Here is a 26,615-nt window from a genome sequence, read left to right on the forward strand (position 1 = left end):
TTTATTGACTTTGTTCACCTTCTTTTATACTTTTATATTTTATTCACTATTTATCACTCACTATACATTATTCTACTTGTAGAAGGTATTCTGAGTTATCAGGTAAGTACTTTATGGAGTATAAACATATATTAAAAAATAAAAATTCCTGTCTGACATTACAATATTCTTTTATTTGAATCATTGCATTTTCTTTTTTTTTCTTTTTTTTTCTTCTTTTTTTATTTATATATGAAATTTATTGTCAAATTGGTTTCCATACAACACGCAGTGCTCATCCCAAAAGGTGCCCTCCTCAATACCCATCACCCACCCTCTCCTCCCTCCCACCCCCCATCAACCCTTAGTTTGTTCTCAGTTCTCAACAGTCTCTTATGCTTTGGCTCTCTCCCACTCTACCTCTTTTTTTTTTTTTTTCCTTCCCCTCCCCCATGGGTTCCTGTTAAGTTTCTCAGGATCCACATAAGAGTGAAACCATATGGTATCTGTCTTTCTCTGTATGGCTTATTTCACTTAGCATCACACTCTCCAGTTCCATCCACGTTGCTACAAAAGGCCATAATTCATTTTTTCTCATTGCCACGTAGTATTCCATTGTGTGTATAAACCACAATTTCTTTATCCATTCATCAGTTGATGGACATTTAGGCTCTTTCCATAATTTGGCTATTGTTGACAGTGCTGCTATGAAAATTGGGGTACAAGTGCCCCTATGCATCAGTACTCCTGTGTCCCTTGGATAAATTCCTAGCAGTGCTATTGCTGGGTCATAGGGTAGGTCTATTTTTAATTTTCTGAGGAACCTCCACACTGCTTTCCAGAGCGGCTGCACCAATTTGCATTCCCACCAACAGTGCAAGAGGGTTCCCGTTTCTCCACATCCTCTCCAGCATCCATAGTCTCCTGATTTGTTCATTTTGGCCACTCTGACTGGCGTGAGGTGATACCTGAGTGTGGTTTTGATTTGTATTTCCCTGATAAGGAGCGACGCTGAACATCTTTTCATGTGCCTGTTGGCCATCCGGATGTCTTCTTTAGAGAAGTGTCTATTCATGTTTTCTGCCCATTTCTTCACTGGGTTATTTGCTTTTTGGGTGTGGAGTTTGGTGAGCTCTTTATAGATTTTGGATACTAGCCCTTTGTCCGATATGTCATTTGCAAATATCTTTTCCCATTCTGTTGGTTGCCTTTTAGTTTTGTTGGTTGTTTCCTTTGCTGTGCAGAAGCTTTTTATCTTCATAAGGTCCCAGTAATTCACTTTTGCTTTTAATTCCCTTGCCTTTGGGGATGTGTCGAGTAAGAGATTGCTACGGCTGAGGTCAGAGAGGTCTTTTCCTGCTTTCTCCTCTAAGGTTTTGATGGTTTCCTGTCTCACATTCAGGTCCTTTATCCATTTTGAGTTTATTTTTGTGAATGGTGTGAGAAAGTGGTCTAGTTTCAACCTTCTGCATGTTGCTGTCCAGTTCTCCCAGCACCATTTGTTAAAGAGACTGTCTTTTTTCCATTGGATGTTCTTTCCTGCTTTGTCAAAGATGAGTTGGCCATACGTTTGTGGGTCTAGTTCTGGGGTTTCTATTCTATTCCATTGGTCTATGTGTCTGTTTTTGTGCCAATACCATGCTGTCTTGATGATGACAGCTTTGTAGTAGAGGCTAAAGTCTGGGATTGTGATGCCTCCTGCTTTGGGCTTCTTCTTCAAAATTACTTTGGCTATTCGGGGCCTTTTGTGGTTCCATATGAATTTTAGGATTGCTTGTTCTAGTTTCGAGAAGAATGCTGGTGCAATTTTGATTGGGATTGCATTGAATGTGTAGATAGCTTTGGGTAGTATTGACATTTTGACAATATTTATTCTTCCAATCCATGAGCAGGGAATGTCTTTCCATTTCTTTAAATCTTCTTCAATTACCTTCATAAGCTTTCTATAGTTTTCAGCATACAGATCCTTTACATCTTTGGTTAGATTTATTCCTAGATATTTTATGCTTCTTGGTGCAATTGTGAATGGGATCAGTTTCTTTACTTGTCTTTCTGTTGCTTCATTGTTAGTGTATAAGAATGCAACTGATTTCTGGACATTGATTTTGTATCCTGCAACTTTGCTGAATTCATGTATCAGTTCTAGCAGACTTTTGGTGGAGTCTATCGGATTTTCCATGTATAATATCATGTCATCTGCAAAAAGCGAAAGCTTGACTTCATCTTTGCCAATTTTGATGCCTTTGATTTCCTTTTGTTGTCTGATTGCTGATGCGAGAACTTCCAGCACTATGTTAAACAACAGCGGTGAGAGTGGGCATCCCTGTCGTGTTCCTGATCTCAGGGAAAAAGCTCTCAGTTTTTCCCCGTTGAGGATGATGTGAGCTGTGGGCTTTTCATAAATGGCTTTTATGATCTTTAAGTATGTTCCTTCTATCCCGACTTTCTCAAGGGTTTTTATTAAGAAAGGGTGCTGGATTTTGTCAAAGGCCTTTTCTGCATCGATTGACAGGATCATATGGTTTTTCTCTTTTTTTTTGTTAATGTGATGTATCACGTTGATTGATTTGCGAATGTTGAACAGCCCTGCATCCCAGGAATGAATCCCACTTGATCATGGTGAATAATTCTTTTTATATGCCATTGAATTCGATTTGCTAGTATCTTATTGAGAATTTTTGCATCCATATTCATCAGGGATATTGGCCTGTAGTTCTCTTTTTTTACTGGGTCTCTGTCTGGTTTAGGAATCAAAGTAATACTGGCTTCATAGAATGAGTCTGGAAGTTTTCCTTCCCTTTCTATTTCTTGGAATAGCTTGAGAAGGATAGGTATTATCTCTGCTTTAAACGTCTGGTAGAACTCCCCTGGGAAGCCATCTGGTCCTGGACTCTTATTTGTTGGGAGATTTTTGATAACCGATTCAATTTCTTCGCTGGTTATGGGTCTGTTCAAGCTTTCTATTTCCTCCTGATTGAGTTTTGGAAGAGTGTGGGTGTTCAGGAATTTGTCCATTTCTTCCAGGTTGTCCAATTTGTTGGCATATAATTTTTCATAGTATTCCCTGATAATTGTTTGTATCTCTGAGGGATTGGTTGTAATCATTCCATTTTCATTCATGATTTTATCTATTTGGGTCATCTCCCTTTTCTTTTTGAGAAGCCTGGCTAGAGGTTTGTCAATTTTGTTTATTTTTTCAAAAAACCAACTCTTGGTTTCGTTGATCTGCTCTACAGTTTTTTTAGATTGTATATTGTTTATTTCTGCTCTGATCTTTATTATTTCTCTTCTTCTGCTGGGTTTAGGCTACCTTTGCTGTTCTGCTTCTATTTCCTTTAGGTGTGCTGTTAGATTTTGTATTTGGGATTTTTCTTGTTTCTTGAGATAGGCCTGGATTACAATGTATTTTCCTCTCAGGACTGCCTTCGCTGCGTCCCAAAGCGTTTGGATTGTTGTATTTTGATTTTCATTTGTTTCCATATATTTTTTAATTTCTTCTCTAATTGCCTGATTGACCCACTCATTCGTTAGTAGGGTGTTCTTTAACCTCCATGCTTTTGGAGGTTTTCCAGACTTTTTTCTGTGGTTGATTTCAAGCTTCATAGCATTGTGGTCTGAAAGTATGCATGGTATGATTTCAATTCTTGTAAACTTATGAAGGGCTGTTTTGTGACCCAGTATATGATCTATCTTGGAGAATGTTCCATGTGCACTCGAGAAGAAAGTATATTCTGTGGCTTTGGGATGCAGAGTTCTAAATATATCTGTCAAGTCCATCTGATCCAATGTCTCATTCAGGGCCCTTGTTTCTTTATTGACCGTGTGTCTAGATGATCTATCCATTTCTGTAAGTGGGGTGTTAAAGTCCCCTGCAATTACCACATTCTTATCAATAAGGTTGCTTATGTTTATGAGTAATTGTTTTATATATTTGGGCGCTCCGGTATTCGGCACATAGACATTTATAATTGTTAGCTCTTCCTGATGGATAGACCCTGTCACTATTATATAATGTCCTTCTTCATCTCTAGTTACAGCCTTTAATTTAAAGTCTAGTTTGTCTGATAGAAGTATGGCTACTCCAGCTTTCTTTTGGCTTCCAGTAGCATGATAAATAGTTCTCCATCCCCTCACTCTCAATCTAAAGGTGTCCTCAGGTCTAAAATGAGTCTCTTGTAGACAGCAAATAGATGGGTCTTGTTTTTTTATCCATTCTGATACCCTATGTCTTTTGGTTGGCGCATTTAATCCATTTACATTCAGTGTTATTATAGAAAGATGTGGGTTTAGAGTCATTGTGATGTCTGTATGTTTTATGCTTGTAGTGATGTCTCTGGTACTTTGTCTCACAGGGTCCCCCTTAGGATCTCTTGTAGGGCTGGTTTAGTGGTGACAAATTCCTTCAGTTCTTGTTTGTTTGGGAAGACCTTTATCTCTCCTTCTATTCTAAATGACAGACTTGCTGGATAAAGGATTCTCGGCTGCATATTTTTTCTGTCTAGCACACTGAAAATCTCGTGCCAATTCTTTCTGGCCTGCCAAGTTTCAAAAGCGAGATCAGTCACGAGTCTTATAGGTCTCCCTTTATATGTGAGGGCACGTTTACCCCTTGCTGCTTTCAGAATTTTCTCTTTATCCTTGTATTTTGCCAGTTTCACTATGATATGTCGTGCAGAAGATCGATTCAAGTTACGTCTGAAGGGAGTTCTCTGTGCCTCTTGGATTTCAATGCCTTTTTCCTTCCCCAGTTCAGGGAAGTTCTCAGCTATTATTTCTTCAAGTACCCCTTCAGCACCTTTCCCTCTCTCTTCCTCCTCTGGGATACCAATTATGCGTATATTATTTCTTTCTAGTGTATCACTTAGTTCTCTAATTTTCCCCTCATACTCCTGGATTTTTTTATCTCTCTTTTTCTCAGCTTCCTCTTTTTCCATAACTTTATCTTCTAGTTCACCTATTCTCTCCTCTGCCTCTTCAATCTGAGCCGTGGTGGTTTCCATTTTGTTATGCATTTCGTTTAAAGCGTTTTTCAGCTCCTCGTGACTGTTCCTTAGTCTCTTGATCTCTGTAGCAAGAGATTCTCTGCTGTCCTCTATACTGTTTTCAAGCCCAGCGATTAATTTTATAACTATTATTCTAAATTCACTTTCTGTTATATTATTTAAATCCTTTTTGATCAGCTCATTAGCTGTTGTTATTTCCTGGAGATTCTTCTGAGGGGAATTCTTCCGCTTGGTCATTTTGGATAGTCCCTGGCGTGGTGAGGACCTGCAGGGTGCTTCCCCTGTGCTGTGATGTATAACTGGAGTTGGTGGGCGGAGCCGCAGTCCGACCTGATGTCTGCCCCCAGCCCACCGCCTTGTCCACAGTCAGACTGGTGTGTGCCTTCTCTTCCCCTCTCCTAGGGGCGGGATTCACTGTCGGGTGGGGTGGCCTGTCTGGGCTACTTGCACACTGCCAGGCTTGTGATGCTGGGGATCTGGCGTCTTAGGTGGGGTGGGGAGGCAAGGTGCACAGGGGCAGGAGGGGCAGGCTTAGCTTGCTTCTCCTTAGGTGATCCACTTTAGGAGGGGCCCTGTGGCAGCAGGAGGGAGTCAGATCCGCTGCCGGAGGTTTGGCTCCGCAGAAGCGCAGAGTTGGGTGTTTGCGCGGAGCGAGCAAGTTCCCTGGCAGGAACTGGTTCTCTTTGGGATTTTGGCTGGGGGATGGGCGGGGGAGATGGCGCTGGCGAGCGCCTTTGTTCCCCACCAAACTGAGCTCTGTCGTCAGGGGGCTCAGCAGCTCTCCTTCCCTTTGTCCTCCAGCCTTCCCGCTTTCTGAGCAGAGCTGTTAACTTATGACCTCCCAGACGCTAAGTCGCGCTTGCTGTCGGAACACAGTCCGTCAGGCCCCTCCGCTTTTTGCAAGCCAGACTCGGAGGCTCTGCTTGGCTGGCGAGCCGCCCCTCTGCCCCGGCTCCCTCCCGCCAGTCCGTGGAGCGCGCACCGCCTCGCCGCCCTTCCTACCCTCTTCCGTGGGCCTCTCGTCTGTGCTTGGCTCCGGCGACTCCGTTCTGCTAATCCTCTGGTGGTTTTCTGGGTTATTTAGGCAGGTGTAGGTGGAATCTAAGTGATCAGCAGGACGCGCGGTGAGCCCAGCATCCTCCTACGCCGCCATCTTCCCTCTCCCCTAAATTCTTAAATTATAACATTTTCAAAGACACTTTAAAAGTAAAGATGACATACTTTATTTCCAAGAAGGTCTATTCTAAGGAGAGCTAGTATCAGATTTATAATGATGCCCTGAATATATTTTCAGAATCATGGTTTTAGGAAAAAAGTTTCTGAAGCCAGACAAAAGAATATTCTAAATCACAGAATTAATTACCTTAGAATTGATGCTGTCTGATCTTAATGGTTATTTAGAATTTTCAGCATTGATATGGAACCCCAAACTCATTTGTTTTTCCTAATGGACTTAACCATACTCAGGGTCACCTACACATTTATTTTGGAATGCATTAAAGCTTTCCATTTGTTTTAATAAACACAATCATACAAAAGTCCTAGACATATTTATTTAATATTTTTAAAAGAGACTGAGAAGTCAATATATTCTGTTTCATTTCATTAATATAAATCACTCTAGTTAAGATGAAACACCCTACATGTGAACCACATTAAAGCAACACTACACCTTAGAAGAAAAGTCAGAGCCAGGCCAGCTCAGGGACTTGCCTCAGTCCAGATTTTGAACGTGTTCACAAACAGGTGCAGACTCTTCACACCAAAGCCAAAATAAAAGTGTATACTCCCCCAAGCAAACATTGGTTGCTCTCACTACCCTCACTTGGATTTGTTTTGTTTAAATTGACTTCATTATTTTCCCTTTATGGATCCTTTCTGTTCATTCATTCATTCATTATCGACCTTAACATATACTGGTAAGAGAAAAAACATCCTTTACTTTGATCTCCTTGCTCTGTGCCCTAGGATGAAAAATGTACCAAAGTTGAATTTTTATGACAAGACCATTCTCTATCAGTGCAGTTTCTCTAAGAGATTCTCCACCCTTGTAAAATGTCTGCTTCCCATCACTAGCTAGGATAGCCCCTAATTTTATCTAAGGCTCTTTACATGATATGTTGTACACTGTTTCATTCCAAATGATAGCAATCCAAGGCATTAAGATTATATGAACCAAGACATATTTACTATAAAGCTTGTGAAGCTTAATTTCCACTCACATAGAAACTTCTGGAAGCCCTGCACCTATTTTTGAAATTTTTCCTTTGTATTCTTTTTCTGAGAGTCCGCATCATTGTACATGATTGAGACCCATAAAAAGGGTCTGCCCCTGAATAGGAATGATAATATGCCTGTGTTGTATGAAATTATCCTTCCCTGGATACCTGAGGAAGTGGGTCCTGCTCATAAGGCTTGAATCAGCAATCCTTTCCCTTATCTGTATTCTTCTACTGAATGGTCAATATCTCATGCTTTTTTCATAGTAATTTTCACTCCCAACCAGGACTGTAAACTTTTCCAGGGAGACTACTGGATACTTCTGCATTTTCCTCCATAGCAACTAGCTTAGAGTTGAGCCCATATTAGTATTAGATCAGTTATTCCTAAGGCAGCTTTATGCACATCTACTTCTTATAAAAAATGCTCCAAAGGCTGAACTGAGATACTGATAAGGCAGAATAGAATTGTGCCATTTCTGTACCACTCAGGAGCCATTTCAGAGAGAGCTTTATCTGGGGACAAGTTTCCAATAAACCTCAGTTTCTATGGTATTTCCCCCACAGGCATACCTGCCTGCCAGAAGGTTAGAAGGCATTGGTGTGTGGCTGGTTCTGTATTACAAAAGGGGAAAAAAGTCTAATGAATCTAAGCATTCAGGAAACCAGCTTTGAGTTGATGTTTTCATAAAGAAAATGGAAAATGTTTTTTTTTTCATAAATGTATTTTAGAAGACAGAATTAAAGACATTCCATGCTAACGGAATTGTCAAAAGTTGATTAGATGATGTAATATAAATCAATACACTAACATTTCAAAAGAATTACATCATATAGATCCAGGTCTTAACATTTTACCTGTACCCTTTGAAAATTAAAAGTGCAGTTTCATGGGAAGGCAAATAAAGGATGATAATTACCAAGAGATAGTCATATCTGCACCAGTGGGCAGGCACTGCAGCCCAGATCCTCCTAGGGAAAATGTGGTATGAGCAAAGGCAAGCCACTGTGGGGCAAAGTGAAACACTGAAACCAGAACTGATTTCTTCTCAGTATATTTCTAAATCCATTCAAGTTTGTCTTGGTAATGCACTCAGTTTCTCATTTTGAATTAATGGTGATGGAACATCCAACTCTTTTTCTATGCTGACACTAATTTGTGTGATCTTTTAAGTAACTTGTCCAACATATAAAAATGTCTGAGGACAAATCAATAGATGCAGAACTTTTGAACTTTGGCAAGAAAGACGCTTCTTTATTACGCTGGGCCCAAAAAACGCTATTAATGGGTCATGGAAGGAAACATTTTGTAGGCTTATTCTTCTCTCAGCTGTCATTTTGGGAAGAGAATTGTCACACATCTGCCTCTCCCAGAACAAGAAGTACAAGAGTCTCCATCACATGAAACATTGCTCCTTGTGGCCACACCATGGTTTCTCAAGCACATCCCATATGTAGCACATTGGAATCAGGGTCAATTTAGCCAAGAAAGGTTGTATTCTTCTGTATTATCCAAGAAAGGTATTTTCTTTTAATGTCATAAAGGCTCATTGTCATAATGCTATTTCATGGTGTCTGAATCCTTTGATAGAAAAAAACCTTTTTGTCTTTGCTTGTTTTTATTTAGGCTTTTTTTTCTTTTGCTTGTATAATTCAACCTACATGGACATCTTAAGACATTGGCTGAGTACTTAGTACTTGAAAGTGCATTTTAAGCAAATGACTAAGGACATTGTTGATTTATTGTTTTGATAATTGCAGTATCTGTTGAATAAACATCTGATAACCACAGCTGTGGTTTAATAAAGTTGAGAACATCTGTACATCTAGAAATGTTATCTTTAGAAACCAAATGACATTGCCACACCATGATATCACAGGATCCGCTTCCAAAGCCACTTGTTTAACCAGGAAAAGTAATATGTTTTAACATTTACTGTCTTATTTCAGGTGTGCTTTCTTATCATGAAAGATATTCACTTAATTAAAACCCTCCCTTATTGACATAAAGACAGATTAATTTCCCCCCTTTTCCCTCAGCAAAACATAATCATGAATAACAAATGAGGTCTTAAAACTTTGTAAGTCCATAAATGGGTTTACCCATAAAACCAATTATATGTTCACACTGCAATTAGTTGCTGTTTGTAAGAGTTAAAAAGAAACAAATCCATGTTTTTAATGTGTCATATCTGATCTCAAGTAAGTTTGGGAGATATGTGCACATATTTAAGCTGAAACAAAATATATACAGTAACTATAAAATACAACCAATTTGCTATAAATTTGAATGGCAGTAACTTTACCCTAAGAAAATTCACTGGATGATTTAATAGTGATATCAAAGAAAACTGACCCTTTTTTCCCTTTTTCTCTCTTGTTGATTCTGTTTCTCCTTTCTTTTTTGGCTTTATGACTCTATGCTAAGGACCACACAGATGCAACCAGTGGAAAATGGAGATGATAATCTGTAGAATATAGGTCATCCGTGTGCTCAGTTTATCTAATAATAAAATTTGATGTATTATAAATAATATATAACATATATTGTACTTATTTTTAACTATATTGAGTATCATAAGAATAAATGATCTTATTTACTTTTATATTATGTTTAATTAATAATGAACTGTCTGCAATACTCACCAAGTTTGTTCCCTATATGTCAGGATTTTCCAAACTATGTTCAGTAAAATGCTAGTTTCCATATTTATAATCATTTTGGGGGAAAGTAATTGGGAAGCAGGGCAATCTATGTTCAAGTAATTTGAGGAAATAACACATTAAATAATATGATAAATTTCCTTAATACCTAAAATTGTTGTCTTAAATTTGCTTTGCAAATTATTTATCTTTAAGGGGAGATTTTTTTTTCACCATATTTTAATCGTTGAGAAACACTTGCTAGCATCCCCTGAATCTACTGTTTAGCACACTGTAGTATGGAAAATCCTTTCATTGCTATCTCAAATTTAGAGCCATTATTGGGTTGTTTGGTCTCCGAAAGATCTTTGTGGTAGATGTCTTAACTCTGCTCAAGCTGCCATAACCAAACACCATAAACTGGATGGTTTAACAACGGAAATAGAAATTCCCACAATTCTGGAGCCTAGAGTCTGAGATTAGGGTGCCAGCATGTGCTCACATGGCCTCTCCTCAGTGCACAGAGAAGGAGAAAGGGAGAAGAGCAAGCTCTGTGATATCTCTTCACTAATCCCATCAGATCAGAACTCTGCCCTCATGATCTCATCTAACTCTAATTACTTCCCACAGGCCCCATCTCCAAACACCATTGCACTGGGGGTTACAGTATCAACAAATGAATTGACACATTCAGTCAATAACAGTGTCTAATGAAAAAGCAAATATTTTGAATTAGCTGAGTATTCTAAGACTCTTCTTTTTTTCTGATTGGTGTTGAGTTGATATCAGGTTCATCACTGACCAAGGTCTGTCAAGGGCCTCCTTAATTTCTTTTAGGAGAAATTAGGGAGTAAAGGCTTAGTTTTGTCTCCTTAATGCTAATTTCCCTGGGTTCTCCATGTGGTTACTTAGGTGAAGCCACATCCTTGGGGAGAACCAGTGCCAAATTCAGCCTGTGCAAAAGAACACTCAGAAAGGAGTACTAAATGAATGGTCACCAGGATAATGCATGAAATGAGAACACATTAATGTCAAGTTTACTTAAATAATGCAAAAATAATTAACTTTTTATTTCAAAAAGAGCCAAATCAGATGGTGTCATTCATGATTTTCCTAACCAAAAGGTGTTAAATAGGACAGGAAATGGACTCTGACTCCATGCCCCTTGGCTATTTATGGCATGTCCAGGTCTCTTCATCTAAGAGGGCTAAGGGGTGAATAATTATTACTTCATTAAGATGCAGAAACCATCTTTTTCAATTGTACCAAAAGAGGAATAGCAGCAAGCTTCAGGAGGATGGACTCTTTGGTGATACTATAGCTGACCCCTAAAGAGGGAAGCTTCCTCAGTTTTGCTTGCTTCTTGGCTTTGGACTGGATTGGGAACCCTTATGTATAACCTGTTTGTGAAACACTCTAGAAGCCAGGCTTTAATTTTGTAGAGTCTCCTGAGGGGTTTTTATTCCTGAGGGTGTCAGGACAACTCTCACACCACAGGAGGGTCCCTCACTTATTTCCACTTCAAAGGGGCATTAATAATAATCCTCCTTATTATAGAATCCAACCAGACCTTTTGTGTTTTGATGACTGAGAGGTGTTGTATATATATATTTTCAATATATCAGGTGCAATATTTTCAGACCCCCAAAATAAACGTTCTTTCTGCGAAAAACAGGCACAAACAAAAATGTTTTGGAAAGTAATCACTTGTTTAAAAAATGGAAATTGGGCTTCTGTGTTCTAAGGAATGTATGTGCATAATGGTGAAATTCAACACTGGTAAATGATCTGACTACCTCAAAGTGAAGTTTTTGCCTTCCTACAGTGGCCTTTAACCCTGTCCTTTCCTCCAATCTGAGAAGAGCTGATGTTGATGGAACATATAATGGCCCCTTTCCTGTGTAGTAAAGTCAGCAATAAAGCTTAGTAATTAAGGGTACCAGGGAGGCCCAGCCCAGCAGGCTAGTGGTGTGGCGAACACTTTTAGAACTTCAAACAATATCAAAGTCACTAAGAAATGGGCCTAGCTCAGTTCTGGTTTGAATTAAGCCTCACTTCCACACGCACTTTTCAAATCCAAGCTCAGACAAGAAAGCCAAGGCCTTCTGGATTTCATTAGAGCCAATTATCTTATCTGTTTCATCTCAGGCCTGACCCTAAGGCTGGCAAACAGCTATTCAGTGCATTTGTGTGGTTGTTTGAGAAAGCCTCCAGTCAGCCAATGGCCCGAGGACCTGCTAATTAAAACACTGTTGCCCCCCTGCCTCTAGTGATTAAATATTTTCAAGCTTTTGTAAATAATTTTTCCATTCTTTGCCCCAAGCCTCAAAGGTCCAATACATGCAGTAATTTATTTAGTTTGTCAGAGAATACTGTTGGAAATAGGGTCATAATGGAACCTTTGGAAATTTTTATACGTCTTCGTACTTCTGAAAGTGACAGTTTATAAACCAGCTAAATGTGTATACTATTCCTGATGTAATTATGCCCTAATGGCCTTTCTCCTTTTGAAGTGATATAGTGTATAACAGGCTTACATTTTGTCAATAATCATATTTCCTCAAATGTCAACATAATATCTAGCATCGGAATTTAATGAGATCATTTAAGTCCTAGAAATTTTATCAAGGTATATTGCCTTCAAGTTTTTTGCCTGAGGGTGGGTCACAGTCACAAAAACAAGATTGGGAAGAAGACTAATCAAATTCTTGCTTGCTCTCTGTGGCAAGGAACTGCTAGAGAACATGGTGAATTCTTTCCAGAACGAACTTCTGAGAAATCAGTTGCGTGATTAATATGATGCCACTTGAGAAAATAAAACATTCAAGAAGAACACTGAATTAAAAACTTTTCCCAGACCTAATTTACATGCACAGTGATCTAAGAATCTCAGAATGATACTTACCTTGCATCTGACCTGTGGTGATGGGGAGGACATTAAAAACTTTCTTTATAGCTCTGACATACACTAAAGCACACATGGGTTTGGTAAATACCCTAGGAAGCCCACTATGACCCTCCTGACACATGGACTTCCCTGCCTCTGTGTTCCATGGGTTTCATATGGCCGCATGTACCAAAGTGCATGAAACTCCAGGCTGTCATGGACCAAACACAGACAGAGTGGGTAGACACAGCATGCAGACACCTCTCTTCCCCTTCTGCCCTGGGTACAGCCACATAGACTTACAGCTCTTCTAAGCCAATTCAGCCATGTTTTATTGGAGAAAAATAAAAACCCAGAGTTTTGTTTGTTGTTGTTGTTGCTCTTTTTGAAGTATTACAAGAAAAAATGTTGGCAGGCTCATTAGCTGCATCCAGTTTTCACTAACACACCTATGAAAAAGAACTATGGGACTGAACAGCTCTGTTTCTGTTGTTCTTAAAATGACACTTTGGTCTTATCCTAAATAATAGGCTTTTAATAAAAACATCCACCAAAGGCAAACAATTAAACAATACATAAAGCACCAGGGGGCAACGTCGTGGTTTAGTTACAGTCTGGAGCCATTCCAAAGGAGAACATGTGGGTATTTTACAAGGAACAATGCCCTTTTCCAAAGTTATTATGAAACAACAAAATTTTAAATTGGGCCTCATAAGTCCTTCAAATTTGGTACAAGATTTCATGCTCAGCTCTGATAATGGGAGTAAATCTTTACATACTAATTTTTTCCAAAGCATGTTTAGAGAACTGTGTCAAACATTTTATATATCAAAAACACACACACATCCATATGTACATATATACACACATATGGTATATGTGTACACATATCTGTATACATATATATCTAAACATAATGCAGTGTTATGTATTTATGTATGCATACATGTATGCAAATATAGCAAATATTATATATAATGCAATGATATATATCTATATGATATATATCATCGCTATTTTAGAAGACAGACAAAATATTAATTTGTTAAGTTTAAAAAATATTGACAATAGTAAACAGGTGAGTGATCCTTACATATTAATTAAATATTTTTCATTTGGATTCTAGATACAATTATTTGATTTTTATCAACTGTCATATCCTCAAGAAACAAAGTGAAATGTATTAACAAACTTTGGCAGACTTCAGTTCCCTGAAAAGTTTAGAATTTAATCATTTTTAACTAAATCAGTAAAATATGACACACACCAGATTTTATTATTTCTGTCCCTGCCTTTTTCACCTGCTATAAATTATACTATATTTATGTAATTATATTTATTGGAAGGCAGTCATCACTGAATAATTTCTGTAATGATATTTTCAATCTAGAAATCCCGCACTATAAAAGGGAAACTCACACAAAGAAGGGAACTTGTATACACAAAGAAAAGTCAGAGGCTTGATGTCGTAACTTTAGTGTCTAAGAGACTTCTTCTGAAACTGAAAGCAGAGGGTCCAGTGACCAAGCTTTCTTGGGCTACAAAACTTTTAAATTATAGATTTGTACCCACTCCATTCTTGCTCTGGATTGCAAATAAATTCCTCTTCACTATTTTGCCTTTGACTTTGTTCGAGTAAAAATGCCCCTTTGTTTCTGAAATTCAGTCCATAATAGTAACTCCAATATTATTTTAATTTCAAGAAGGTATCAACCAACAAAAATACACATCCTAGGTAAATCAATATTTTTGTTTTCAAGTACAACAATATGTATCTTTCTTTAATAGGTCAGATAATGTGTAGATGCTATTTTCCTGATGGACTTTTCCACAAGTGTCTTGGTATGCAAAATACCTTCAAAGTGAAATGTAGATGCATTTAAAAATTTTGCAAAGATTTAAAGGTGACTCAATCATCCATCACACCTCTTCTCCTACTTACTTTTTAAATTGCAAATATGAAATAAAATGGCAAGAATGTTATTTTGCTAAGTCCTTCCCATTAGAAATTAAGTAGTTCATAAATCCACTGCCCTCCATATGGCTTTACATAACATCAGTGCTGGTCTTCAGAATAGAAGATGTTTAGACAATCCCAAGACCGTGGTGCCCACAAGAAAGATGGGAGATTCAAAGAAAAGTCCTCACCCTTCTAAAAGAGTGCCAGGGGAGTTTAAATGTCTGCATAACATAAATGGGAACAGATGCTGATTTATAAGTTTCATCTACATTACATCAAATCATTGGGATGAAATATGGAAAACTGAGTCTATCATCCAGATGTTTGATGTCATGCAAAGGCTTGGACTATTCTCTGAAAGTCCTGCCTACCAGAAAATGGTGTAAACTTCAGCCCTGAGCCTCAAAAGTAGTATGTGAACAGATTTTCTGTTGAACAGAAGTTTTCCAAAGATGATTCCTCTACCTGGAAAAGTAAGTGAATTTCCCTTAGTGAACATTACCTTGTTCTCAAAAAAGGGACTACAAATTTGCATTTATGGTATATTAAAACAAAATTTCTCTTTTTCCACATTATTTGTCATCTCAACAAACTTAATAATAACAAACTTTAGGTATGAAATCATGGATATAAAGGGGAATTATTTAGTTTCAAGGAAACACATCTAAGACCCAAAGGCACTGAAATTTGGTTAATAGCTGTCCAAAGAAATATAAAATAAGTGACTTCTACTTGGTTTTATCTTACCAGTAAATGAAGCATAATATTAATATATTCACTAAAATTGTGGAAAAGTGTGACTCCATAGTTTCTCCATTATATTTATATAATAATTAAATGCAAGACAATTCCATTATTACAAGAAGATAAGTTAATGAATTGATCTGAGTTGCTTGACAACCCAAAAGATCTGCTATTTCTGGGCTAAAAACCTCCACATATTTCATGGAAAGCTTTCATCTCTTGATATCTCTGAGTATTATTACACATATGTTGGAAGGATTTTGTGCAAGAAAAAAGTTTTATAACCCATTGTTCCATCTTGAAAATAAAAACAAATCATTTTTAGTCACGCAAATTGCTTTCTTTCCTAGAACTGCTAGGGAAAAGATTTAATTGAACATAGCTACACTTTTAATTAGTCCTTATTATTTGGAAAACTGTATAACTGCTACACAAGTTCCTGGAAATTTTGGGCTTTAAAATTTCTAACTCAGAAGGGAAAAATGTTGTCTTAAAATTTTTACAGTGGATTTGACCTTTTTAAATAATAATAAAAACTATGTTGGAGCATTTGAACTACTTTAAATAGTTCTTCACTGCAGATAATATAATTCGCCTTTCAAAACTTCAAGCACTTCAAGATACTTCCTGGACTTTTTACCTGAGCTCTCTACTGTCTAATAATATCATATCTCTTTGATGCTCAACTCAAAAATGAAGTTTGCAAGTTTCCTAAGGAAGACAGGTGTGCATAAGATCAATTTACTCTTAGGGTCAGGGAGCAGAATTCTAAGGGTATCTAGAGACACACACCTATAGAAATTGTAATTTTTTGATGAAAATTGGTACAATATGTTGCACAGATGAAAGAGAAAAAAATGTTGTTAAACTATACTTATTGCTGAAACTAAAGAGCAGATAGAGCTGACAGCTTTCTAAAATTTATTCCTATGGATCTTTTTCTTCTGACCTGTTCTGATAAAACTTCTTGAAACATCTCTACATGCTGAATATAAAGAAAAGAATCTGGACAATAAGTAAAAGTGTCCATCACATCAGCAGTAAATTCATATGCATTGCTCTTCATTGAAATAAAATATCAATAGATGAAAATCATTACTGCTTTGTTCCCAAGATTGATTGACAAGTTCAGATTTGAAGCCCACATCTTCTTTATTAGCCAAGTCTTTCAGAAACAGAAAATGTGGGCTTGATTTGTGAGCTATGATAAATGGTCTGGGAAAGATGGTAGTAGGGCCAATTTGATATGTACAGTATTTCATATTGGCAAATTGTTTCAAGAAATTCCACCCGCTTTCCCAAAATTTCTTCAACATCCTTGGGAAAATACATACTATCATGAGCATAATATATTTGGTTGTCACTAACAATTGAGAATCCATTTCAAGACTGGGAAGCATCAACCACAGCTCTTATAGACAAAATAAGACCCCAAATCATTTTTGCAGTATTGAGTATGATTTTTAGATGACAACAAATCATTCTTTATTTCAAAATTGGATCTAAAAGTTAATTTATCATTCTATATTCCATTAAAATTTAATTTGGTATTTCTCAAGTTCAATTATATACTCATTTCAAAAAATGTAAATGTATACATAAGAAAAAAATATGCCTTTTAACAAAGAGGGAAAACATATATTTCACACTGTAAATAGTCTGGTTATAAAAAGGAAGAAAAATTATAGGGGCTTTATTTGATAGGCTCTCTTATTATGTCAGATGAGGTAGAAAGGCACACAGAGAATTGGCTTGGAGTTATTATGTAAGGGTAGTGAAAATCTAGGAGTTATTTTCAATTTTAAAAGTGTTACCAATTTAGATGTCCAAACCAAATGTTGGATAGACTAAAATGTATTTGCAAAGAATTTCTCACTATATTATTGTTTTGTCACTCCTACTCTTGATAGAGGAACTATAGCTTATAGCTTGGGGCCCAAAGAGTACTGTCTTCACATTCACTCTTATTGTCATTGAGTCCCTAATCACCATTTACCAGCTGTGGGACATCAGGAAACCTACTGAAACTCAAAAGGGGCTTGGTATCCTCATCTAGCAATTGGGAGCCCTTAACTTGTAAGATGAAAAAAAAAATGAGCAACTAACAAATATTAAGTGTTCAATGAAGGGTCTATGCTATTATTATCATTACGTTATTTTTACAATGATACTACTTTCCACTCTCTTAGCATTAAATTATATTAAAATATGATAAAAGTAAGAACAATATAAAATATTTACTTAGTTGGCATTACTAACAAGAAAGAACATAAATATTTATTATGGTCTTACCTCTTTTTCAGACAGAATTTAGCAATCTCTTATATATGACAAGAATATTTAGAAGTCAGTCCTCTAAAATTAGAATAGTGATGGTATGTTTGCTTAAATAACAAGGAGACAAAATAAAATATTGCACTTATTTATGTCCCCTGACCAAAATTATCTACCATCTTTCCATGGTAAACTCAACCACTCTAAGAAAACTCCAGGATAATCATTACTGTTTAGCTGTCTAAGGAACACTTGCTTTATGAATATGACAATAAAGGGTTCAATTCTTTGTTCTCAAGTTATATGTGTATTTTTTTTTTAATTTTTTGCCACAGGTGGGAAAGAATCATAGAAAGCCAAGGTTCCCATTTTAAAGATGCTGCACCTAGAACAGAACCAACAGTTTAGTGAAGTGAGAATAACTATGCTATCTAGTCAAGTTTCCAGTCACAGTCTTGTATTAATGGATTTTCAATTTGTTTATATCATTAAAGCAAACAGTTATGAACCAAAGACAGGAGAAAAAGATATAGGCTGTTTGGACTGTGTATGTATTCAAATGATTGGACTGCTTGGAAGATGTAACAAATATACCTACTTGGTTATGTGGTCTAAGTATTTTAGCAAAGGCCATATTTATAACTACAAATATTCTGATTAGAGAGACTTCATAAGTCAGTAAAGAAAAAATAGGTAGTTTACAAAAAAGTAACAACAAAAATTTTGGGTAGATGTTTTCTAAATTAGAAAACTCACTCAAATCCCCTTTTTTAGTTGGCATACGAACAATCTCAGTGAAATAGAATAGTCTGGGTCAGAGTTTTCCCCTGAATATTCCTTAATAACTACTATTTATAGATACTTTGTCTTTTGGAAATCCTCAACACTAGCAAATATTAATTATGGTACTACAGACTATAACACACTAGCTTGGGAGTTGTTATTTCTTAAATCACAACTTGTTTGTATCAAAGGAACCCAAATCAACAGTTCTATTCTACTCTCTTAGCTACTCTTCAGTGTATGTCAAATGAGTCATTTATTATTTTAACAAAACCTGATTTTAAGGGGCTTGTACTTCGTTTTTGAAATTAAAAAGCTACACAGGAATTGTCATTTATTCACTCATTCACTCGTTCATTTATTTATTGAATAAAATAGGCAACATTTCAAGAACTACTAATGTCCTACTTCCACATTGGAAACTGCTCATTTTTAAAAAACATTTGGAGATGTTGACTTCATTAGGTTTCATTAGGAGCATGAGATATTGTGTCCTGCCCACTATAAACAAACAATTTAAATGGTCTTTTATAAATAATCATTTAAACATCTGCAGAACTCTTAAAGAATTTTTAGAAAACATAATGCATCCAGTGCTCATCTAGGGACTATAGATGAAACAGAACAATTGGGAAAATATTTTGAAGTGACGGAAACAGACCCTGCTTAGCAGGCATTCAAAAAAATATTTATTAAATGAAGAGAAGACATCTGACAATATTATAACCAAATGAGTGAGTGTTCAGAGTTCCTTGTAAAATATACTCCTTGAGGAGCCAAGAGATAGATAGGTTTCAGATTTTTGCTAGGGTGACTTAATGCCAGGGGTTTCCAGTGCTTCTACTGTAGCCAGTATCATTTCCTCTCTAACTCATTCATTTATTCATTGATTCATCCAGCCAGCATCACTGAATAGCTCTTTTTTTGCAATGCTGTGTACCAGACATTTGTGACTTAGATTGGGGGTTAAGGTCTTATATTTTGGTAGAATTTCATTGTGCTTTATAACTCCTTAGTCTCTTAATTGATGAACAATAGGAAAGAGTAGCAATGTGGTGTGACAGAGAAATTTTAAGAGCCATAAACTGAATGCACACCATGGCACTTACACTTAGTAGTTCTGTGGCTTATGCAAACAAACCATTTAAAAATTAGCCATAATGTTTATAAAAGTTCTAATCTAGGACCTTGCATTTAAGAAATCAATAAATAAACATTAAAAAAAATTTTAAGGGGCACCTGGGTGGCTCAGTTGGTTAAGCGTCTGACTTCGGCTCAGGTCATGAGCTCACAGTTCATGGGTTCAGGCCCCACGTCGGGCTCTGTGCTGACAGCTCAGAGCCGGAGCCTGCTTCAGATTCTGTCTCCCTCTCTCTCTGCTCCTTGCCCACTCACACTATCTCTCTCTCTCTCAAAAATAAACATTAAAAAAAAATTTAAAACATTTTTAAAAATGGGGGGCGCCTGGGTGGCTCAGTCAGTTAAGTGTCCAACTTCGGCTCAAGTCATGATCTTGCAGTCTGTGAGTTTGAACCCCGCATTGGACTCTGTGCTGACAGCTTAGAGCCTGGAGATTCTGTCTCCCTCTCCCTCTGGCCCTCCCCCACTCAGGCTCACTCACTCTCTCTCTCTCTCTCTTTCAAAACTAAATAAACATTAAACAAAAATTTTTTTAAAGACCTCAATAAAGATAGCCATAATTATTTTATGAAATGGTAGTCTTGGAATACACTTTAGTTCACCATAAAAGATATCTGATATTATTGGATATTTTTTAAAGTTATGAAAAATCTTAAATATATTTTCGATTTTTTAGATATGAACAATAACTACATGGAAGAAATAACTAGTTATGTGAACTAATTTACATATTCAATTTAACTTTTAAAATTATTTTAAAGCTTATAGAAAACATGAAATTTTTTCATTTGCCTGCAATATTCTTTTTGCTATAGAAAAAGCACATAATAGAAACCACAAGAATAATCTATGTGACAAACATTGGTAAAACAAGCAGCCATCTTATATTTCCCTATAGCTGCACAGAGAGAGGCTTTCCCTCCAAAGATACTATCAATTAAAAATTGATTAACAATTAAAAATTAAGAAAAAAAGAAACGGCCCCATTTACTTTTTCCTCCATCTTCATATACTGCACCCACAAATGGATGCCAGAAAGATCTTCAGTTTTAATACCGGGAAACAAGGGTTGTATTAAGAAGTATATGCTTATAAAGTAATACTACATCAAAAATTGTTTTTGGAGTTTATCTTACTAAAACTCCAGATTAGAAAGGCATTTATATATTCATATGGGCAATTCTTTGCCAACAAAACAGTTTATGGAGTATGATCCATATTCCTGCCAGGCAATCCCACCCTTAAACTCTTAAGCCAACAGAGCAAGATCATTTCATGACTCTATGGTTTTCACAGTCTATTTTCTCTGCTTCGTATAAGTGCCCCCCACTCCAATTGCTTTACCCCTTGAAAACTCACTCATCCTTGAAAACACAGGTCCAACAAAACTTGATGAAGCCTTTCCTGAAACTCTTCAGGAATAGTTCACTATATTATCCCCTCTATGTCTAAGCATATTTGTTCTCTAGAATAGTAAGCATCACTTCTTTTTTTAAAATTTTTTTTTTTCAACGTTTATTTATTTTTGGGACAGAGAGAGACAGAGCATGAACGGGGGAGGGGCAGAGAGAGAGGGAGACACAGAATCGGAAACAGGCTCCAGGCTCTGAGCCATCAGCCCAGAGCCCGACGCGGGGCTCGAACTCACGGACCGCGAGATCGTGACCTGGCTGAAGTCGGACGCTTAACGGACTGCGCCACCCAGGCGCCCCTAAGCATCACTTCTTTTATGATCCTGAGCAAGTCAGCTCAAAATTCCAAGTACTCATCACTGTGTCTGGTACACAATATGTGTTCTATGAATGTTTTTGAAGAGATGATTTACTTTCTTGATTCCTCTATAACAACTTCACAAGTACTTCTAGTCATACAAGTTGAATGGCAAAGAGACTTCGTATAGTTCAAAATTAACAGAATTATTATGGTTTAAATCTGGTTTCTAAATAGCTATAAACCTTAAAAGCTAAAATTTTACGTTTCATCTGCCTAGCTAGGTAATATTGCTTCTCCTCTAACTAAGCTTAGGTATGGTGACTGCACTGGGAAGTTTAGAAAAGTTTACTAATATAAAGTGTCTGCATTCCAGGCAAACAGAAAGTACCACTCTTGAGGACATTCAGTCACTTTCAAGAGCACTTGATTCACTTACCATTTCATTCAAAAAACAATAATGTATACTTACTATCTGTTTTCACATTATTTAATGATATTGTTGTGTTCAAAGGGGTTATTCAAACAACTTTTTTAATTAATTAATTAATTAACTAATTATTTTTCTGAGAAAGACCCAGAGCATGAGTGGGGCAGGGGCAGAGAGAGAGGGAGACATAGAACCCAAAGCAGACTCCAGGCTCTGAGTTGTCAGCACAGAGCCCTACTCTGGGCTGGAACCCATCAACAGTGAGATCATGACCTGAGCCAAAGTCAGATGCTTATCCAACTGAGCCACCCAGGTGCCCCCAAAGGGGTTCTTTGAAAACATTCTTACCCACCATTCACTTTGTGATGTGAGAACAAGTAGTACAAAATACAAACTCTCTTTCCCTGCTGGGTATGCATAATCCATTTTAGGTAAAGCCTTAATACCCCAAATAGTATTATGATAATAAAAAAACTAAGAATTCCATATTGCAGATCAATGGATATAATCATTGCTATAGTAAGGTTGACAATTAAATGTATCATGCTAGTTACCAAGTTAACTTGGTAAACAAATAAATTCTTATGTGACGTATTAAAGTGTTTATCCCATTAGAGTTCCTTTAAAATATTAATAATGTTTCGTAAGTTGCAAATATAGGTAAACAGAAATCATAGCAGTGAAACTTCTGAAGTTTCTTAATGCAATTTTTTACTGTCATTATAAATTAACCCAAAATATCTTTATAGGCAACCCAGTCTTTAAGTAAATAAACTTATTTCAGCTATTTTTTTTCTGTAAATAGTATAGATATTTGAGGGTATATATTTTTTCCAAAATAAAAATCTGGAATGTGGGTAGAATTGTCCTTAGTGTCTCAAAACCAAATTTACTTATTATTTTATTTTAGAAAGAGAGAGAAGGGGCAGAGGAGAGGGACAGAGGGAGAGAGAGAATCGTAAGCATGCTCCACATTCCGTGCAGAGCCCAACATGGGACTTGATCTTATGACCCTGGAACCATGACCTGAGCTGAAATCAAGAGTTGGGCACTAACTGACTGAGCCACCCTGGGCACCCCTAAATATATTTATTTTTAATGTATTTTTTTGAAAATAGATATTTTCTTTCATTTTCCTGGGCCTGTTTGCAAATGAAAAATAACTGAAATGAGAAATTGAAGTATGCATGATATACAGGACAGCAGAAACTCACTAAAACTTAACTTGTGGAAAAATTTCCCTATTATATCCTTAAGTTTCAAATACATCATCAATAGGATTTTCGCCTTGGGAATTTATAAATGGTAAATTTAAAAATAATGCTTCTAAGATTTCTTATGCAGTTGTTTGTTTTGCTTTCCACTAAACAAAACACCCCCAAATCATGCATTAACAATAGGTTAAAATCTCCTAAAATCTTGCAAGTGAGGTAATATTGACATAATTTGATATTAAAATAGTCCTTTACAAGGACTGATAGTATGTTTTCAACACCAGAGAATTAAACTCTTTAAAAAAAAATCCATATCCAAAAGAAAGCTTTTAACTTATTGCATTTCTTGCTTGAATTAATTTTAAAAGTTCTTTATAGGAGAAAATAGCAGAACATAATATGTATATACAAACCTATCTTTCAATTACTGCTTACATTTTGTAGAGAAACTGAAAACAATGAATTAATCAGTTGATTTTTTTTAATTTATATTTTAATATATAATTTGTTGTCAAGTTGGCTAACATACAGTGTATACAGTGTGCTCTTGGCTTTGGGAGTAGATTCCCATGATAAATACATCACTTACATACAAGTGCTGGTCTCAACAAGTGTGCTCCTCAATGCCCATCACCCATTTTCCACTCCCCCCCAACCCCCCCTCCCCCCTTATCAACTCTCAGTTTGAGATGTGGTTTATGTATACAATGGAATACTACTTGGCAATGAGAAAGAATGAAATCTTGCCATTTGCAACAACGTGGATGGAAGTGGAGGTTATTATGCTAAGTGAGATAAGTCAGTCAGAGAAAGACAGATACCATATGTTTTCACTCATATGTGGGATTTGAGAGATGTAACAGAGGACAATGGGGAAAGGGAAGGGGAAAAAATAGTTTCAAACAGAGAGGGAGACAAACCATAAAAGACTCTTAAATACAGAGAATCAATTGATGTTTTAATGTGAGAGGGAAAATATACATATTATGAAAGAGAAAAGTCATTTACTCTACCATGAAATCAGACTGCCTAGGCCAAAATTCCAAAAGTGAGCTAGCTCCTCAGAACCAAGAATGCTGAGTGGTGCTATGTGCAAAAGGGAATCGTAGTCCAATGAAATTTGGGAAATGCCTGTTCAACAAAATTAAGTAGGTAACAAAGGACCTTTCAGAGCATCTAATATGCTAACGTTCATTCTAAATCACATGTTATAATAAGCAGAAGTTTCCAGAACTACTTAATAAAATTCTTCCCTTTTCTTTTTTGTAGAGAGGGGATAGCATGCCTACGCCATTGGCCATATACCTATACAACTACAATTAGGTTTTGATGTACCTTTTTTTCTTACACATATTCTTTATGTGGCTTTGTAGCAATATTCAGTTCCCCTAAACCAAACATTTTTTAGAGCTTTGATGGAATGGCTCCTTTAGCCACTTTCCCTTGTTTAAAACTTACATTTCTCTTTTACAACTCGTGTTGTTTCAATGGACATTTGTTTTCTAATTTGCCACTCTCAGAAAAAGAAGTACCAACCTGAATGCTTCAAGGTACTCGATATCTCCCATGGGGGGATCAAGGCCACCTGTCCAGGCAATATTTATATTGTATCCTTCTCCTAGCCCTGTTCCAACCTAGGAAGAAAAAAAAAAAACAACAACAACACAGTGGGCAGATGAGGGTGCAGGGAAGAAAGCAAGAAGAGAGGAAAACAAACACATGTGAGCTCTCGAAATAAACATCAAACAACATGTCAAATCAGCCCAACCTTGCTTGACAACCAGTGCTCTGGGTTATGCACTTGTTCTGCACTGGTTCTTGGTCCCATGGGACAATTCAGTAATCTCGTGTAATTTAAAACACCAGCAAAGGACAAGAAAATTAGGGGTAATCATGCAATGCAATTACCTGAAAGATAAAAATAAAAGTGGGGCTCTAAAGAAATAAACCGAACCTCATTTGGGGCTCCACTGCCAGGGAAAAAGTTCCCTTCATCATAGCGATGGAGTGAAATATACAGGATGCTGGGGTCAGCATAAAAGGCCTGCTGTGTACCATTTCCATGGTGAACATCCTACAGGGAAAAGAAAACAGATGACAAATACAGTCATGTCTAACTCTGCGTGGAGACAACTTTTCTCATTTCTAGTTCCCTTTCTACCCCACCCTCCTTCTCATTTTCTGTCTTCTCACTATGTCCCCCTTTCTTTCTCCCATTCAGCTTGCTTCCACACCACCCCCTTTACTTCCTGAACCTTTCAGGCAAATTACCCTTTAATGCACTCATTTTTTAAACTGGCTTCTAAAAATCAGGAAACCACAGCGAACATGCCCTGGAGACTCCAGATGAGCAGTCACTGAGAAAGCCCAGTCCTTTGGTACAATTAGATATTTATACACCGGCCCTTTGTACTCTTTGCTTCAGTGATGGAATCTCGCATCCTGTTTTATGGAGGAATTTTATGACTTATTAACTGCCAACAGTTCATAACCCCTCAGGCTTAATTAACTAGCCTCATTGGCCTCTGAAGAAAGACTAATGTTTAAACTACAAACTAGTATTTTGCAGAAGGATCTATGGCTTCCAGAGCATTTTCACAATTCTTGACAGAACACTAAACATACGTGTATGCATTGATTTGCCAAGTCCCACCATTAAGGTCAAAGGCTTTGCAACCAGCTGAGTAAATTGGCTTTCTTGGAGCATTCAGTTCAGTTAGCAATCCCTCAGCAGTTAGAATCACTTCAAAAGAGACGCCAGATGCAAAAAGGACTTCATACTTTATTTTGGTAAAATTGTGACGGCAAGAGTCGAAGACACAGGAGCATGAGCTCATCAGCTATTAAATCATCTGGGCCAACGCAGAAAGATGGCATGGAGCTTTATGCAACCTTGTCCAATCTGCCTAATTTTAATATTATATCATGGCTCTCTTCCCCAGCCTCCTTCTCTTTTTTCTTTCCCCTCACCATACTGCCCTTCCTACAAAGAAACAAACAAACAAACAAACAAACAAACAAAACAGCTTGTATCATTAAAATGAATGAAAACAAATTCTTAGGACATTTGTATATGATAATGATTTAAAATGTAACAGTTATTTGGTTCTATTGTTTTATGAGATAGATACATGCTGGAAATGATAAAAGAAATGGGAAAAAGAAAACTAAGAGCATTTTTTAAATTATCTTCACTGAAAGAGCTCAAGTGTTAATCTCAATTAATATGCTTCCTAATATCTCCAAACAAAATAACACAGACCACTCTCAAAAGTTAATAACTTATATATTTGTATTCAAAATAACATTACTGCTACATGTGCAACATATACAATTTCCAGTTTTGTTTAAAAAGTTTTAGTCACTTGTCACTATGTACTTATATTGTACTTTATTTTGTATCAGTAAAAATCTTACTAGTTTCAACAATGATCCCTACAACTTTTGTGTCAGACACTTTATATTAACTAGTCTGAATGGATTATATAACAAGTATATGAGGTATATGATATTATCCCTAATTTAAAAGATAAGTAGACTGAGGTTCAGAGAGTTTCAGTAATTTACTAAGACTATACAGAGGAAAAGTTGCAAGACTGGATCTTGAATTCACTTCTTACTCCCAAAGC

General features: G+C 36.7%; 1 protein-coding gene across 1 annotated transcript in view; it reads right to left on the minus strand.

Annotated features, from left to right (window-relative positions):
• Window positions 1–26,198, minus strand: part of LOC147583221 (histone deacetylase 9-like) — a 198,774-nt gene extending 172,576 nt beyond the window's left edge. Inside the window, exons 1-3 of the mRNA XM_086694897.1 lie at window positions 25,258–26,198; window positions 24,941–25,060; window positions 24,523–24,620 (exon numbers count right to left, since the gene is read on the minus strand). Coding sequence (XP_086551023.1) covers window positions 24,523–24,554 — 32 coding nt within the window. The 5' untranslated portion in view covers window positions 24,555–24,620; window positions 24,941–25,060; window positions 25,258–26,198. The remainder of the gene's footprint in view (window positions 1–24,522; window positions 24,621–24,940; window positions 25,061–25,257) is intronic.
• Between the last annotated feature and the right edge of the window lie 417 nt (window positions 26,199–26,615).

This window comes from Puma concolor, chromosome A2, assembly GCF_028749965.1.
Source record: "Puma concolor isolate L17-30 chromosome A2, mPumCon1.1.hap2, whole genome shotgun sequence".
Taxonomy (NCBI): domain Eukaryota; kingdom Metazoa; phylum Chordata; class Mammalia; order Carnivora; family Felidae; genus Puma; species Puma concolor.